Below are 12,790 nucleotides of genomic sequence, written 5' to 3'. Positions count from 1 at the left end.
AGATAAATCATGTATTACATTTCATGAAATTTCCTGCGGCATTCTTAACGCATTTTCGTTCATCATAGGTAACACAAATGACTGCGTGCCTCGCAGTTTCGGTACCGACCGAATCGTCTGCGTTTGCAATGCAACGTATTGCGATACTACGCCGGACAATAATCCGAAAGTGCCAGCAAGAGGTCGATTTTATTGGTACGTTTCAAGTAGAGAGGGACTTAGGATGAGAATGACGGAGGGACAGGTTGGTCCTTGTGAACAATCACCTTGCAGTGTAACTTTGACTATAGATACCACAAAAAGGTATCAGAGAATCCAAGGTTTCGGCGGTGCGTTTACCGATTCAGCGGGTATTAACATCAGGAAATTAAGCGCTGCTACTCAGGATCAGCTAATACGGTAATTGAACAGTACAATCTGATATTATTGCAACTATACAGTGTTTGCGAGTCGATGACAACTCAAACTAATTGCTTCCAAAGATTACCCTATATTACAGTTCCGTCTTGTATTTTGCTATTTCAAGCCGAAATTCTTTCGATCCGAATATCGAACCACGTAACTCTAGTTCACTGTTTGTAGGACATATTTCGATCCGAATGCAGGAAGCAAATACACGTTAGGACGTGTCCCGATCGGTGGTACCGATTTCTCAACGAGACCTTACACGTACGATGACTATGAAAATGACACACGCCTGGAACACTTTGCACTCCAACAAGAAGACTACGATTATAAAATACCGTACATGCAGAGAGCCCTCGAATTGAATCCTGAAACGAAATTCGTGGCTGTCGCGTGGTCACCTCCAACGTGGATGAAAACTAACAACAGAATCAATGGATTTGGTACATACAATATTATACTATATAATAGGAAAATTTATCGACATCCAAACCCCTGGCCACAGCTTTCCTTGTTTACGTAGGATAGAACTGTATATGTGCAATAATAACGAATAATCCATTAGGTTTCTTGAAGACGGAATACTACGGTCTCTACAGCGATTATCTGTTGAAGTTTATGGATGAGTATAAAAATAATGGACTGGACATATGGGCAGTTACAACTGGTAACGAACCAATAGACGCCTTCGTACCATTCGATCTTCTTAACACTATGGGATGGACACCTCAAACCATGGGTGATTGGGTTGCCAATTATTTCGGTCCAGCTCTGGCCAGATCGCAACACAGAAACACGCAAATTTTAGCCCTCGACGATCAGAGACTTCAATTGCCCTGGTTTATTCGAAATCTGTTTCAAAATACAAAAGCAGAAAGATACATCGCGGGTACAGCTGTACACTGGTACACTGATTTCATTGTCCCTCCGACGGTATTGGATTCGACTCACAACTCATTTCCAAATAAATTCATTCTTATGACTGAAGCATGTACAGGTGAGCTTTAATATTCTTCGAAGAAAGTAATTAAAAATTATAATTACATCGCGAGACATCTACACAGGAAGCGGACTATTGGAATATCCAAAGGTTATTCTAGGATCATGGAAGCGAGGAGTGTCGTACATTTTAAGCATAATAGAGGTACGAATTAACAAACAATTTTTCTGTTAACGAATAATAAATTGTCGCTAATAAACAATGTTCTTCTTAGTACATGAATCATTGGTCAGTCGGATGGATAGACTGGAACCTAGCTCTGGATGATTCAGGCGGTCCAAACTGGATCAGAAACTTTGTCGACTCGCCTATTATCGTGAACCAAGAAACCGACGAATTTTATAAGAATCCGATGTATTATGCTCTGATGCATTTCAGTAGATTCGTCGAGAGAAATTCAGTCAGGATTTCTATCAGCCAGGCGGACAATATTAAATCTACAGCATTCGTAACCCCTTCGCACGAAGTCGTCGTCGTACTTTATAACGAGTATATATTACATAGTTGATAGAAATGTTTACGCATATCGAAAATTTGACTAATCGTGCACAAATTCATTTGTTCTTACAGGGCTAACTCAACAAGAGTCCTTTCTCTCAGGGATTTGAAAAGAGGCTCCATTTGCGTGACTGTACCCCCAAATTCTATGAACACTATAATTTATAGAGAATAGAAAATATGATATGCTTATTGGAACTGTCAACGTGGTTAAATAGTTTATTATTGCGTCCGAAATGTAATTCTGTCTCTGACAATAAATTACAATTTTATTTTAAATTACAAACAATGTTTAAATATCGTTTCCAGCTATGTTTCTTCGTTGCTAAAATACTGTAAACTATACAGACGAATGATACGATTGAACAGTATATACTAGAACGAAATTATATACTCGGGTATATAAGCGAGCCATTAAAATACACGTATGGATCATTAATATTTCATTCGACATACATTTAGACATTTGTGTAGATACGGTTTCGTTCTAACAGTAAAATATTTAAAGTATCATTTTTCATGATTAGTAGATAATGCGAAATTGTTGCATGGTTTAAATATAGTTTCTTATACGTATACTTGTAGGATTTATTATATGTTACTATATTTATAAAATACTGACTTAACTATTAAGTTAACTATTAACTATTAAGTCTTTACCCTTCGACCGCTCAACTAAATCTGTCTCCAACGCTTCTTTCTCTACCTCCCCTTAAAGTTAAACACTACCCAGGGTTTTTCCCAGGCAGGGGAACGTTGTTCTAGGCGGCCAGGTCATAAATTAAACTAAACTAAAGCTACGTTACAATATCCTTATACCTATCCTGTAGCTTTATCTACAATACACACATATTTTACACACATCAGTTTGGTATCTTTCTTATTTACAATGTATCGTACTATTGGTGATTATCGATATACCACCCCACTCAATGGAATACGCAAAAAACTGTCTATATAAGGCTTTCCTGACTTCGGTTGAACCACACTGTGGTAATTTCACCGAAGTGCGTTTCGAGGATGTGGTCTTCACTCCTAGTTATCGCATTCTTACTCGTCAGTGGTAAAATTAAATAAATCTAAGTAAAAATAACACTCGATCGTATACAAACATCAAACTACCATTACTTTTTACTGTTCGCAGGTTACGCGAACGATTGCGTGCCTCGTAGCTTCGGTACCGATCGCATCGTATGTGTTTGCAATGCAACGTACTGCGATGGATTACCGGAAGATCATCCAGAAGTCCCAGAAGATGGAAGCGCTTATTTGTACGAATCAAACAAGGGAGGGCTGAGACTGAAAGTGTCAACTGTAAAATTCGGTAGCTGTCGAGGCGGAGGCTTGCGACACAACATAAACTTAGACAGTTCGAAGAAATATCAAAAAATACTCGGATTCGGAGGTGCCATAACTGATTCTGCGGGTATAAATATAAAGAAGCTCAGCCCGGCTGCTCAAGAACAGTTACTTCGGTAATTACTAGTACATATCTATCATTAAAACTCTATTCGTACAATCACTAAGATCCTCAATTGTTACATGAAACTACCATAACTTTAATAAAAACTTGCCTCGAGCTGAGCTCTGAGTTACATAGACGTTATGGTATTTCTTTATTTGCAGATCGTATTACGATCCAAAAACAGGGAGCAAGTATACCTTGGGTCGTGTACCAATTGGTAGTACCGACTTCTCTACAAGACCTTATACTTACGACGATACCGAAGACGATGTAACGTTGGAACACTTTGCACTCGCTCCAGAAGATTACAATTACAAAATACCAATCATGAAAAAAGCTGTTAAATTGAGTCCTAAAATATTATTCATAAGTGCCACATGGACCCCTCCGAAATGGATGAAGACTAACAATAAAAACACTGGATTCCTAGGTAAATTCATGAAATTACTGGATTCCTTGGTAAAATCACTAATCATGTCACATTCGATAGGTTCCTTGAAGAACAAATACTATCAAACCTATGCCGATTATATCTTGAAATTCCTGGACGAATATAAGAAAAACGGTCTCGATATATGGGCAGTTTCAACAGGCAACGAACCGATCAATGCCCTTATACCCCTGGATCCTCTAAGCTCTATGGGTTGGACTCCTAATACAGTTGGCAAATGGGTCGCTAATAACTTGGGTCCAACTCTAAACCAATCGCAACACGATACGCTAATTTTCGCTCTTGACGATCAATCGATCTTTTTACCGTGGTATGTCGATCAAATAGCTCGTAATGAAAAAGCAAATAATTATATTGCAGGAATAGCGTCACATTGGTACGCCGATGTCACAATACCCTTAACGTTAGACACAGCATTAGACGCGACGCACCGCACATTTCCAGACAAGTTCCTTCTCATGACCGAGGCATGTGTAGGTAGGTTCTTAAACTTATACGCAATAAATTACACGGTCACTGACTGGAAATTTACTTAATTTAACCTTTTCGCGTAGGATCGTTGGAGATACGTCCTGTTAATCTAGGAGCATGGGATCGCGGAGAGAGATATATTTCGAGCATAATAGACGTGAGTTCCATTCTTTTATTCATCGTAATCGTAACAAATATTTGACTTGTCTATCGTAGAACTGGAAGTAGTAGGTACTAATTGAGGATGCTTTGATTCAAGTACATGAACCACTGGTATGTCGGATGGATGGACTGGAATATAGCTCTAGACGAGCGAGGTGGGCCAACCTATATTAACAATTTCGTTGATTCGCCCATTATTGTAAATGGAACGTCCGATGAATTTTACAAGCAACCCATGTATTATGCTCTAAAGCATTTCAGCAGATTCGTTGACAGAGATTCTGACAGGATTTCTATTTCTAATGCGCTTTTGATCAAGTCTACGGCTTTTCTAACACCTTCGAATGAAATTGTCGTTGTACTGTACAATAGGTAACGAAAATGGCGAATATTATTGTTTCATACAATGCATTTTTCTTTCGCAATTATAATTCTATTTCTCGTTTCAGCGGCCCTTTGACAGAATACATGACTCTGAATGATCCACAAAAGGGATCTCTTTGCTTGACATTATCTCCGCATTCTTTTAACACCATAAAATATAAATTGTAACTGATATGTACAGTTACGGATGCTAAAATATTTCTGAAATACTTGACCTTTCTTTTAAAATGGTATGATTAATAAAGAAGTTTGTCACTACTACAAAGATTACTTCCAAATTTCACAAAAAAATACACATAATCCTCATATTCTTGCGTTAAGATGCCACTACCAGCGTTAAATAGTTACCTTAACCCTTCTGTTGGTAACCGGATACCCAGGTACCCATTTCAATGTTTCCAAGTAATTTATTATGTGATTTTGTAAAAATATCCTAAAACCGCTTTGGATCCCCATTTTTTGGACATTATTACATCGATTTACGTTTTGAAAATAAAAATTTAACCAAACAGTTCTAAATAATAAGTTCTAAATCCTTTTCCTTGCGTGTCTGCGATATATTGTCTAACATCTGGAAACCTCTTGCGGAGGACGACACGACTCCGATGCCGGTGCGGGCGTACCAAAAACCGAAAGGTCCGCGTCTGCTTATTGTCACTCCTGTTATTGTCTATTGCCGTTCGACCACCCATAACTCGAAAGTCGAGAATATAAAGCCTTTTTATTCTAGAAATCGTAAAATACATTCCACGAGAACCCTGTACGTTCCAGAATAATAATTTTCGTTTTTAGAAGAAAAAATTGTAGAGAGTTATGAACAGCACGCATATTTGCAAATGATACGGGGGTTGACGAAGAATTATAATATAGCTACTGACAATTGTTTCGCTTAAGCTCTTTAAAACAGTACTTGATACGTTCTAGGAAGTAAAAATAAAAAGATTTGGGAAAGTATAGACGAGAAATTATCCCTGCATTATTTGATATACCAGAATAGAACGCTCGGGGCATTAGTGTAGCGTCACGGAAACGCAACGTTTAGCAAGCCCAAACTGGTAGCCTCAAGTAGGAATAATGCCAAGAGCTGTAATTAAAACATGTACTAAATTACAGAAAGTAAATATGGTAATGGCCAGATAGATGAACTATTTCGATACATTATCTGAAGAAATGACGTAGCAGCACGTTAAATTTCGAGGTCGTTGCTACATACGTTACCTTATTGTCCGACCGAGGCTTTCAGCAAACATTACTTGTTTATTTATTTGAATAAACGAGAATAACCTATTACTATACAAAGAATGCGAAACTACAGAGGTGTTGTAATTTACCATTACGCATATGCACCAGAATCATAGTTCTCGTCTTGTAGTTAAACGATTATGTCGATCCGTTTAAACTTTGAAAACATAAGAACATTGAGGTGCCCCTTCTGAAAGGGTTTCACTGTCCAAAGTGCACTGTAAGCATTTATTTAAAGTTTTTATATGAAAAGCTAAGCAATTTTCAAAGCTTGTATTACTCTTTATGGTAATTGATATTCTGCTTTTCGTGATTTGTTCCCAAGAAAAAGTAACTCTGAAAGATGCAAAGAGAGGTGATTTCTGTTTGGAATTATCTCCATATTCCATGAACACCGTAAAATACAAACAGTAATACGTCCTGTAATGCTAAAATTACGCATAATAATTTAATAACAGTTTATAAGGCGCATAGTGAAAATATAATAAAATGCATCATAAAAAGTGCTATATCTCAAGAATATGTTCTGGAAATAATTTCGAGATTAATTTATTCCGCCACTTATTAAAATCGTAATCATTTTCATCAATGATGTTGCGAATTCTTTTGTTAAGGCAAGCAAGTCATCCAAGGTAATCAATATTTTTTGTCCACCTGAAAAAATATTTATACAGTTCGTTTCTTTAAATATAAGATCGCTGTAACCACGCAATCGGAAGAAGTGGCGTACCGATCTAAAGAAAGAAACAATTCGCTAATATTGAATGTTCAATTTCGATTCCGTTTCGACAACTCACGATTACAATTATGTACTCGCAACTGGAAGGTGTCAAACAAAATGTGTTTCCTTGTTAGCATTTCAAAAGTCACACTTTTGAAGATGAAAACAGATACACGGATACTATACAGGGTGTCTACAGTTTAGTCTGGACGAACTCAGGGGATCGATTCTATAATACAACTAATTTCCAACAAAAAGTTCCTCTTAGACATTTATCTAAATACTTCTTATTTAAGGAATCTGGAAAAGGAAAGTTCTAAAAGGAACTTTTTGTTGGAAATTAGTTGTAGAATTGAGTTTGTCCCTGAGTTTGTCCAGACTTAATTGTAGACACCATGTATATGTTTAAATATATCTTTAATCTATACCTCGACTGTTGTTACGACAAAAAAAAAGTATTTATTCGGTACACATTGTCATTACGATAATGTCTTCTCTGTCTGTCGTCAAAGAAAATGATCAGATAACAAATATCCCCACTTCGTTTTAAATGACACCTGACAAGGAAGTATATCTGTCATGATTACCCCTACCACATTACAGAGTATATGCATCAAGAGTATATATATATGAATCTGTAACAAGTTAACTTTAGTTCAATCAACTTCACTTTCGAACCAACCACCAAATATTTCGAGTATGTGGAAAGAATTTCTAATTGTTACCCTCTTCCTCGCTAAAGGTAAACTTTGTATTTTTTTAAAAATCATAGTTTTAAACTGTGTTGGTTTCTGTAAGATTTCCTGTTCGTTTCCAAGGGTGACTCGATTCAATTTTCAATCATTAAGGCACTTTTGTTGATCACAGGTAACGCCAAAGGATGTGTGCCTTATACCGTTAACAATGATGTAGTCGCATGTGTTTGCAACGCAACATACTGCGATACATTCGATCATGTTCCGAAGAGCATAGAACCAGGAACTTTTTATTGGTACGTGACAAATAAGGAAGGTCTCAGAATGAAAATGTCACAGGTGAAGATTGGCAACGATCACAAGTCTCCCTCAAATGTAACTTTAACCATAAACAGAAAAGAGCAATATCAAAAGATGCTTGGATTCGGAGGAGCCTTTACCGATTCTACTGGCATAAACATAAGAAAGCTCAGCCCTGCTACGCAAGACCAACTAATTCGGTAATTCATAATCGTCTACGAATAAAATTTATTTATTGGAATGCTACGATTCGTTGAATTTTCTTATTCGTAGGACATATTACTCGCCAGAGACAGGAAGTAAATACACAATCGGTCGTATACCCATCGGTGGTACAGACTTTTCAACGAGACCTTACTCGTACGACGACCACGTAAACGACTCTTCGCTATTATACTTTTCGCTCGCGCCAGAAGATTATCAATACAAAATACCATTTGCGAGGAAGGCATTAGAACTGAATTCTGACCTTAAATTCTTTGCTAGCGCGTGGTCCGCTCCAGGATGGATGAAAACTAACGGGGTCTTGGCCGGATATGGTAAATTAATACCATTTAAGATACAATGTTTGAAACTATCATATTCTTCGATTTAGATACTCCAATGTTACGCCAGCATTTTAGTTAGCTTCTTCAGTGATGAAATGACCAATTTCTATCAATTTCCACGGTTTACATCCGTTTCTTCGAATTTTTCTTGGATATATAAAATCCAATGACATACACGTAAAGACAGATATCGCTAATATTTTAATTAATTAGGTTTCTTGGAGGAAAAATATTATCAAACCTATGCAAATTACTTGGCCTTATTTGTGGATGAGTACAAAAAGAATGGTATCGACATGTGGGCTGTTACGACGGGTAACGAACCAACGATAGACTTGCAAGTGAAGAATTCAAAAATGATTACTATGGGATGGACACCAGAGACTATGGCTGATTGGGTCGCCAATTACATGGGCCCAACTTTGGCGAACAAAGGCACGGTAGTCTTAGCCCTCGATGACGACAGGGAACTACTGCCTTGGTACGTCGAGCCACTATTTAAAAATAAAAAAGCGTCCAAGTATACTGTAGGAACTGGTGTACATTGGTACTTTGAATACGAAGCATCTATAACTACAATGGACAAGACCCACGAAGAATTCCCAGATAAAATACTGCTGTTGACTGAAGCATCCATACGTGAGTCGACGTAAAAGATACAACCTTTTTGCAAGAATAATATGTTTCCTAAAATCTTTTGATTTCGAATAGAAATTATAACTTCATTCGTTATCTTTACAGTGGAGCCAATATGGGGAACTCCAAATGTTACCGCAAAAGCGTGGGCTCACGGAGAAAGATATTTTAAAGAAATAATAAAGGTACATTGTTTGCATTACAATAATCCTAATTAAAAGAAATGATTTTTGACTGTGAAAATTCTGGTTGAAGTACGTGAATCATTGGTCGGTCGGATTTGTGGACTGGAATTTGGCTCTTGACGAAAAGGGTGGTCCGACCTGGATAAAAAACTATCTCGATGCAGGCATTATTGTGAATCCAGAGAAGGATGAATTTTATAAACTACCCATATTCTATGCTATGGCACACTTCAGTAGATTCGTCGATAGAGGCTCTGCTAGAATTTCTATCACCGGTAGCGAGACGATTAAATCTACGGCCTTTATAACACAATCGGAGGAAATTGTCGTTATATTATACAACAGGTAATGCAAATTCCATCTATTATTGTATTGTACGAAAAACATCTTTATTTTGCATTTCAGCAATAATTTCTCAACTTCCGTAACCCTTGCGGATGAGCAAATGCTGCAGTTAGAGTTATCTCCATACTCTATGAACACCATAATCTATAAATAAAAGATACGTTTTCAAGACAAGTTGGAAAATAACTTTACTCGATACAATAAATGCCGATGATTCAACATACTCCGATGGTTAACATGGATCCTTTGTATAAGACAAAAATATTACTTCTTTGTATAATTACTTTAGTACATTTAAATGTTAATTTTGTAGGTATCGAATCATAAATAAAATAAAAATACTTGTTTGTTAAATTTGTATTATCTGAATAGAAGTACACTTAAATAAGATAAATTCTAATATGTAGGATCAATTAAAGAATATAAAGCAGTACAAAGATAGCCGTAAACGTCACAAAATTATCAATTCTAAGAAGTTGAAAATTCATACATATGTAAAACTAGAATACAATAAATCATGTGCATACATCAGTTGCTTAAAGTCATATATCTACATTACGATTAGTGACCAAGGTAACACGACTGCCTATAAGACAAATATTGCGCAGCTATTTCGTAATAATATTAAATCACAATTTATTTTTTTGACCTATGGTCGTCTCTTTACTTTAGTGGCGCTAAAACAGCCCTTGATGCGTCTTATACATATATGTACAATATTGAATAGATTGCCTGAAAATAGAGATTATGCATGTTATTTTCAATATTTTGTATCACATATTCTACCGATAGAAAGCTGCTGGTGTGTTCATTTTCTCCGCCATTACCATATCTTATCTAGCTCGGTGAAAATGTCGTTTGTGAATGAACAACGTTAGATATCGAGCGTACAATTAAAATAAATATTCGTTTCTGTATAACCACCATAAATAATATAACTACAAATTCATACAATCAGTTTAATTTCAACATATCTTATTTTTTATGTTGACGACATCGACAACCATCGGATATTCGATATTCGGGTAAAATGAAACAGATCGAATTATATTTTACGATTTTTTATTTACATCAACTAAACATTTCATGCATCTGGATAATAAGTCTTTGCATAACGACCTATGTGGCGTTTCTTTGGATTTTCTCTCAAACATCTTGGTATATACTCTGGGCAGTGGTCGTCCATTCTTCGCTTTGTTGGTTGATAACCAAACTGCCACGGATCATATTTCTTATCTAGAGGTCGAGTCTTGTGATCGACCAAATAAATCTTCTGCCAACTAGCTATTTCGGTCACTTTCCTATAAATGTAATGAAATAAATTATAATTTTATAAAATGATCAATGAAAATGTTAGAATATAACCAATTGCCCATTACATATGGTAATTACGTACTTGTGTCTTGGTCTGTTAGACATAATATGTTTAAACGTCTTTTCCAACCATGCCCTCCTAAGTGGATCTGGAATATCAGCAAGATATTTTATAGATTCCCCTAGAAATGGTTTCATATTCACAGACGTCCTTTCTTCCGGTGTATTGATATAAAACTTTATCAAATTTTTTAGAACATCTTCGTTCAAGCCATGAACTTTCCCGTTTTCTACAGAATCAAACAGCTTTTCTGGTTTTGTTATCCAACACATATTACGCGAAGGATTTTCAACGACATTTTCTGAATGTAACAATGTGGTATTCAATTGATAAACACAGAAAGACCACCACTGGCCATCTGTTAAGATTGTTTGCGAAACGAATGGGTATGTTATATCATTAACTGTAGAAAAACCTAAAATTGAAAGTATGTCATAATTTGTTGTATTAAAGTAATATACTTTAATAAGTACCTTGATAACAAGCCTGTGATAAAAGCCAACCGTAAGATGCAAAGATAGCTTGCACAATGAGAGCATCGAATTGATCATCGAAAGTTTTTGACCTGAGTGACATATGATTCAAATTATGATAAGATAATAAACCAAACTCAGCTGGATCACCAGGCCAAAAACCAGGTATATTGGTAGCATGTTTATATGAGAAACGATACCCTAATACTCTGGGATCAAATTTAAATTCAGGAACATTTAATTCTGAATTTTCACAATCGCTTAAAGAAACAATTTCTTTTAATGGAAATGGATGCCTTAATTGTAGAATTGGCGAACCATTGTATTGTACAGGTATATCAATAGGTGCATTTTCAAACTCTTTAGTCCATTCTTGATTTGCTCTTGCTTTTCTTGTTACGGTTGGTGGATCTATACCACCTACAAACCAAAATGCTTCCACTCTTGGTTCAAAATCTTTCTCAGCTTCCAGTAAATGTGGTAATGTAGATGATAGAGTCGATAGTATTATTCTATTGATTTGATAACTAATATTATTTATAACAATATCATGTGGATTTATTTTCTCAGGTGTTCGAATAACCATATCCTTAGTTTCTAGTTCTCTTCTACAATTCATATTTATGTCAAATAAAAATGTTATAATAGTTATATGTTAATTATAGAAATTTATACTCACATTCTATCGCAATATTCAAAACTAAGGACATCCTCCATAGGTTTCTTAAGATTTTGTGTCATAATATCCAATTGTTCTGATGTAGTTAAGTTATCATAGAAAGTAGGTAATTTATGTTCATTTACAACATGAGTTCTTGTAATATACTGGGCGTGATCCAAACAGTTATATGGAATTGCCATTTCATTCAATTCTAACGACTTCCAACCATAGTAACGTGGCATATTAATTCCAATTAACTTTTCCTCTACAGATTCCAATTTCTTAATTTTATTATGCCATTCTTCTTTCTTCCTTCTAAGTCTCGCTTCTAGAGATACATCCAATATAGGTGGATAAGTTACTTCTGTATTACTTGACTTAGTAACTGATGGAAGGGCATATTTTCGAATAGGATTTTTGATGACAGTAACAGGATAAGTTAATAAACATTTTCGTGCTTTAATAAACATCTTTAAGAAACAATAAGTATAAATAAAATAACTTTTATTATTAATATCGAGGTTATATACGAAAATGTGACCGGTTACACTATTGTCTTAATATCCACTACATATCGCATCGTAAATTACGTAAAATATTTTATATAAATTACACTTGTTCGATGCAAAATCTCGGTAGTAATAAGTTTGAATATTATTGAAGTAAATAAAAAAATATATTAATACAGTACAGATCGCTTCGTAATAAATGGGCGACTATTTCCCGACATTCGATCGCAAAGTGTAAACGGTTTTAATACTGGTGGCGCTATC

The 12,790-nt window shown here is 35.7% G+C and overlaps 4 protein-coding genes across 5 annotated transcripts in view; 3 read left to right on the top strand and 1 right to left on the bottom strand.

Moving 5' to 3' along the window:
• Positions 1-2,192, top strand: part of LOC128885610 (lysosomal acid glucosylceramidase-like) — a 45,537-nt gene extending 43,345 nt beyond the window's left edge. For both annotated transcript variants that reach the window (XM_054139710.1, XM_054139709.1), the window contains exons 3-8: positions 69-399; positions 583-848; positions 971-1,402; positions 1,470-1,549; positions 1,620-1,894; positions 1,976-2,192. In XM_054139710.1, coding sequence (XP_053995685.1) covers positions 69-399; positions 583-848; positions 971-1,402; positions 1,470-1,549; positions 1,620-1,894; positions 1,976-2,078 — 1,487 coding nt within the window. In that variant the 3' untranslated portion in view covers positions 2,079-2,192. The remainder of the gene's footprint in view (positions 1-68; positions 400-582; positions 849-970; positions 1,403-1,469; positions 1,550-1,619; positions 1,895-1,975) is intronic.
• A 623-nt stretch (positions 2,193-2,815) lies between these two features.
• On the top strand, positions 2,816-5,101 carry LOC128885541 (lysosomal acid glucosylceramidase-like). Its single transcript, XM_054139632.1, has 7 exons — positions 2,816-2,966; positions 3,048-3,378; positions 3,530-3,798; positions 3,859-4,296; positions 4,374-4,447; positions 4,550-4,824; positions 4,902-5,101. Exons 1-7 carry the CDS (start codon positions 2,924-2,926, stop codon positions 5,002-5,004), a joined length of 1,533 nt encoding a protein of 510 aa, XP_053995607.1. The 5' UTR covers positions 2,816-2,923; the 3' UTR covers positions 5,005-5,101.
• A 2,363-nt stretch (positions 5,102-7,464) lies between these two features.
• LOC128885303 (lysosomal acid glucosylceramidase-like) lies at positions 7,465-9,713 on the top strand. Its single transcript, XM_054139284.1, has 7 exons — positions 7,465-7,541; positions 7,667-7,994; positions 8,068-8,333; positions 8,556-8,981; positions 9,084-9,163; positions 9,234-9,508; positions 9,569-9,713. The coding sequence occupies exons 1-7, from the start codon at positions 7,499-7,501 to the stop codon at positions 9,660-9,662; spliced, it is 1,512 nt and encodes a 503-aa protein (XP_053995259.1). The 5' UTR covers positions 7,465-7,498; the 3' UTR covers positions 9,663-9,713.
• Positions 9,714-9,849: 136 nt separating this feature from the next.
• Positions 9,850-12,746, bottom strand: LOC128885300 (28S ribosomal protein S30, mitochondrial). The gene is made up of 4 exons (XM_054139280.1): positions 12,036-12,746; positions 11,357-11,964; positions 10,905-11,298; positions 9,850-10,809 (listed from the first exon to the last, which is right to left on the bottom strand). The coding sequence occupies exons 1-4, from the start codon at positions 12,485-12,487 to the stop codon at positions 10,593-10,595; spliced, it is 1,671 nt and encodes a 556-aa protein (XP_053995255.1). The 5' UTR covers positions 12,488-12,746; the 3' UTR covers positions 9,850-10,592.
• Positions 12,747-12,790: the final 44 nt, after the last annotated feature.

This window comes from Hylaeus anthracinus, unplaced genomic scaffold (genome assembly GCF_026225885.1).
Source record: "Hylaeus anthracinus isolate JK02 unplaced genomic scaffold, UHH_iyHylAnth1.0_haploid 11981, whole genome shotgun sequence".
NCBI lineage: Eukaryota > Metazoa > Arthropoda > Insecta > Hymenoptera > Colletidae > Hylaeus > Hylaeus anthracinus.
This window is presented reverse-complemented; position numbering and strand designations above follow the sequence as displayed.

Bases quoted from the DNA above. Each gene is read 5' to 3' on its own strand.
- LOC128885541 (XM_054139632.1), top strand. From the start codon at position 2,924: ATGTGGTCTTCACTCCTAGTTATCGCATTCTTACTCGTCAGTG. The intron at 3,799-3,858 runs GTAAATTCATGA...CACATTCGATAG, and splicing joins TAAAAACACTGGATTCCTAG to GTTCCTTGAAGAACAAATAC. The intron at 4,448-4,549 runs GTGAGTTCCATT...CTTTGATTCAAG, and splicing joins ATATTTCGAGCATAATAGAC to TACATGAACCACTGGTATGT.
- LOC128885303 (XM_054139284.1), top strand. From the start codon at position 7,499: ATGTGGAAAGAATTTCTAATTGTTACCCTCTTCCTCGCTAAAG. The intron at 8,334-8,555 runs GTAAATTAATAC...TTAATTAATTAG, and splicing joins CGGGGTCTTGGCCGGATATG to GTTTCTTGGAGGAAAAATAT. The intron at 9,509-9,568 runs GTAATGCAAATT...TTTGCATTTCAG, and splicing joins GTCGTTATATTATACAACAG to CAATAATTTCTCAACTTCCG.
- LOC128885300 (XM_054139280.1), bottom strand. From the start codon at position 12,487: ATGTTTATTAAAGCACGAAAATGTTTATTAACTTATCCTGTTACTGTC. The intron at 11,965-12,035 runs GTGAGTATAAAT...TATGAATTGTAG, and splicing joins TTTGAATATTGCGATAGAAT to AAGAGAACTAGAAACTAAGG. The intron at 11,299-11,356 runs GTACTTATTAAA...TTTCAATTTTAG, and splicing joins ATCACAGGCTTGTTATCAAG to GTTTTTCTACAGTTAATGAT.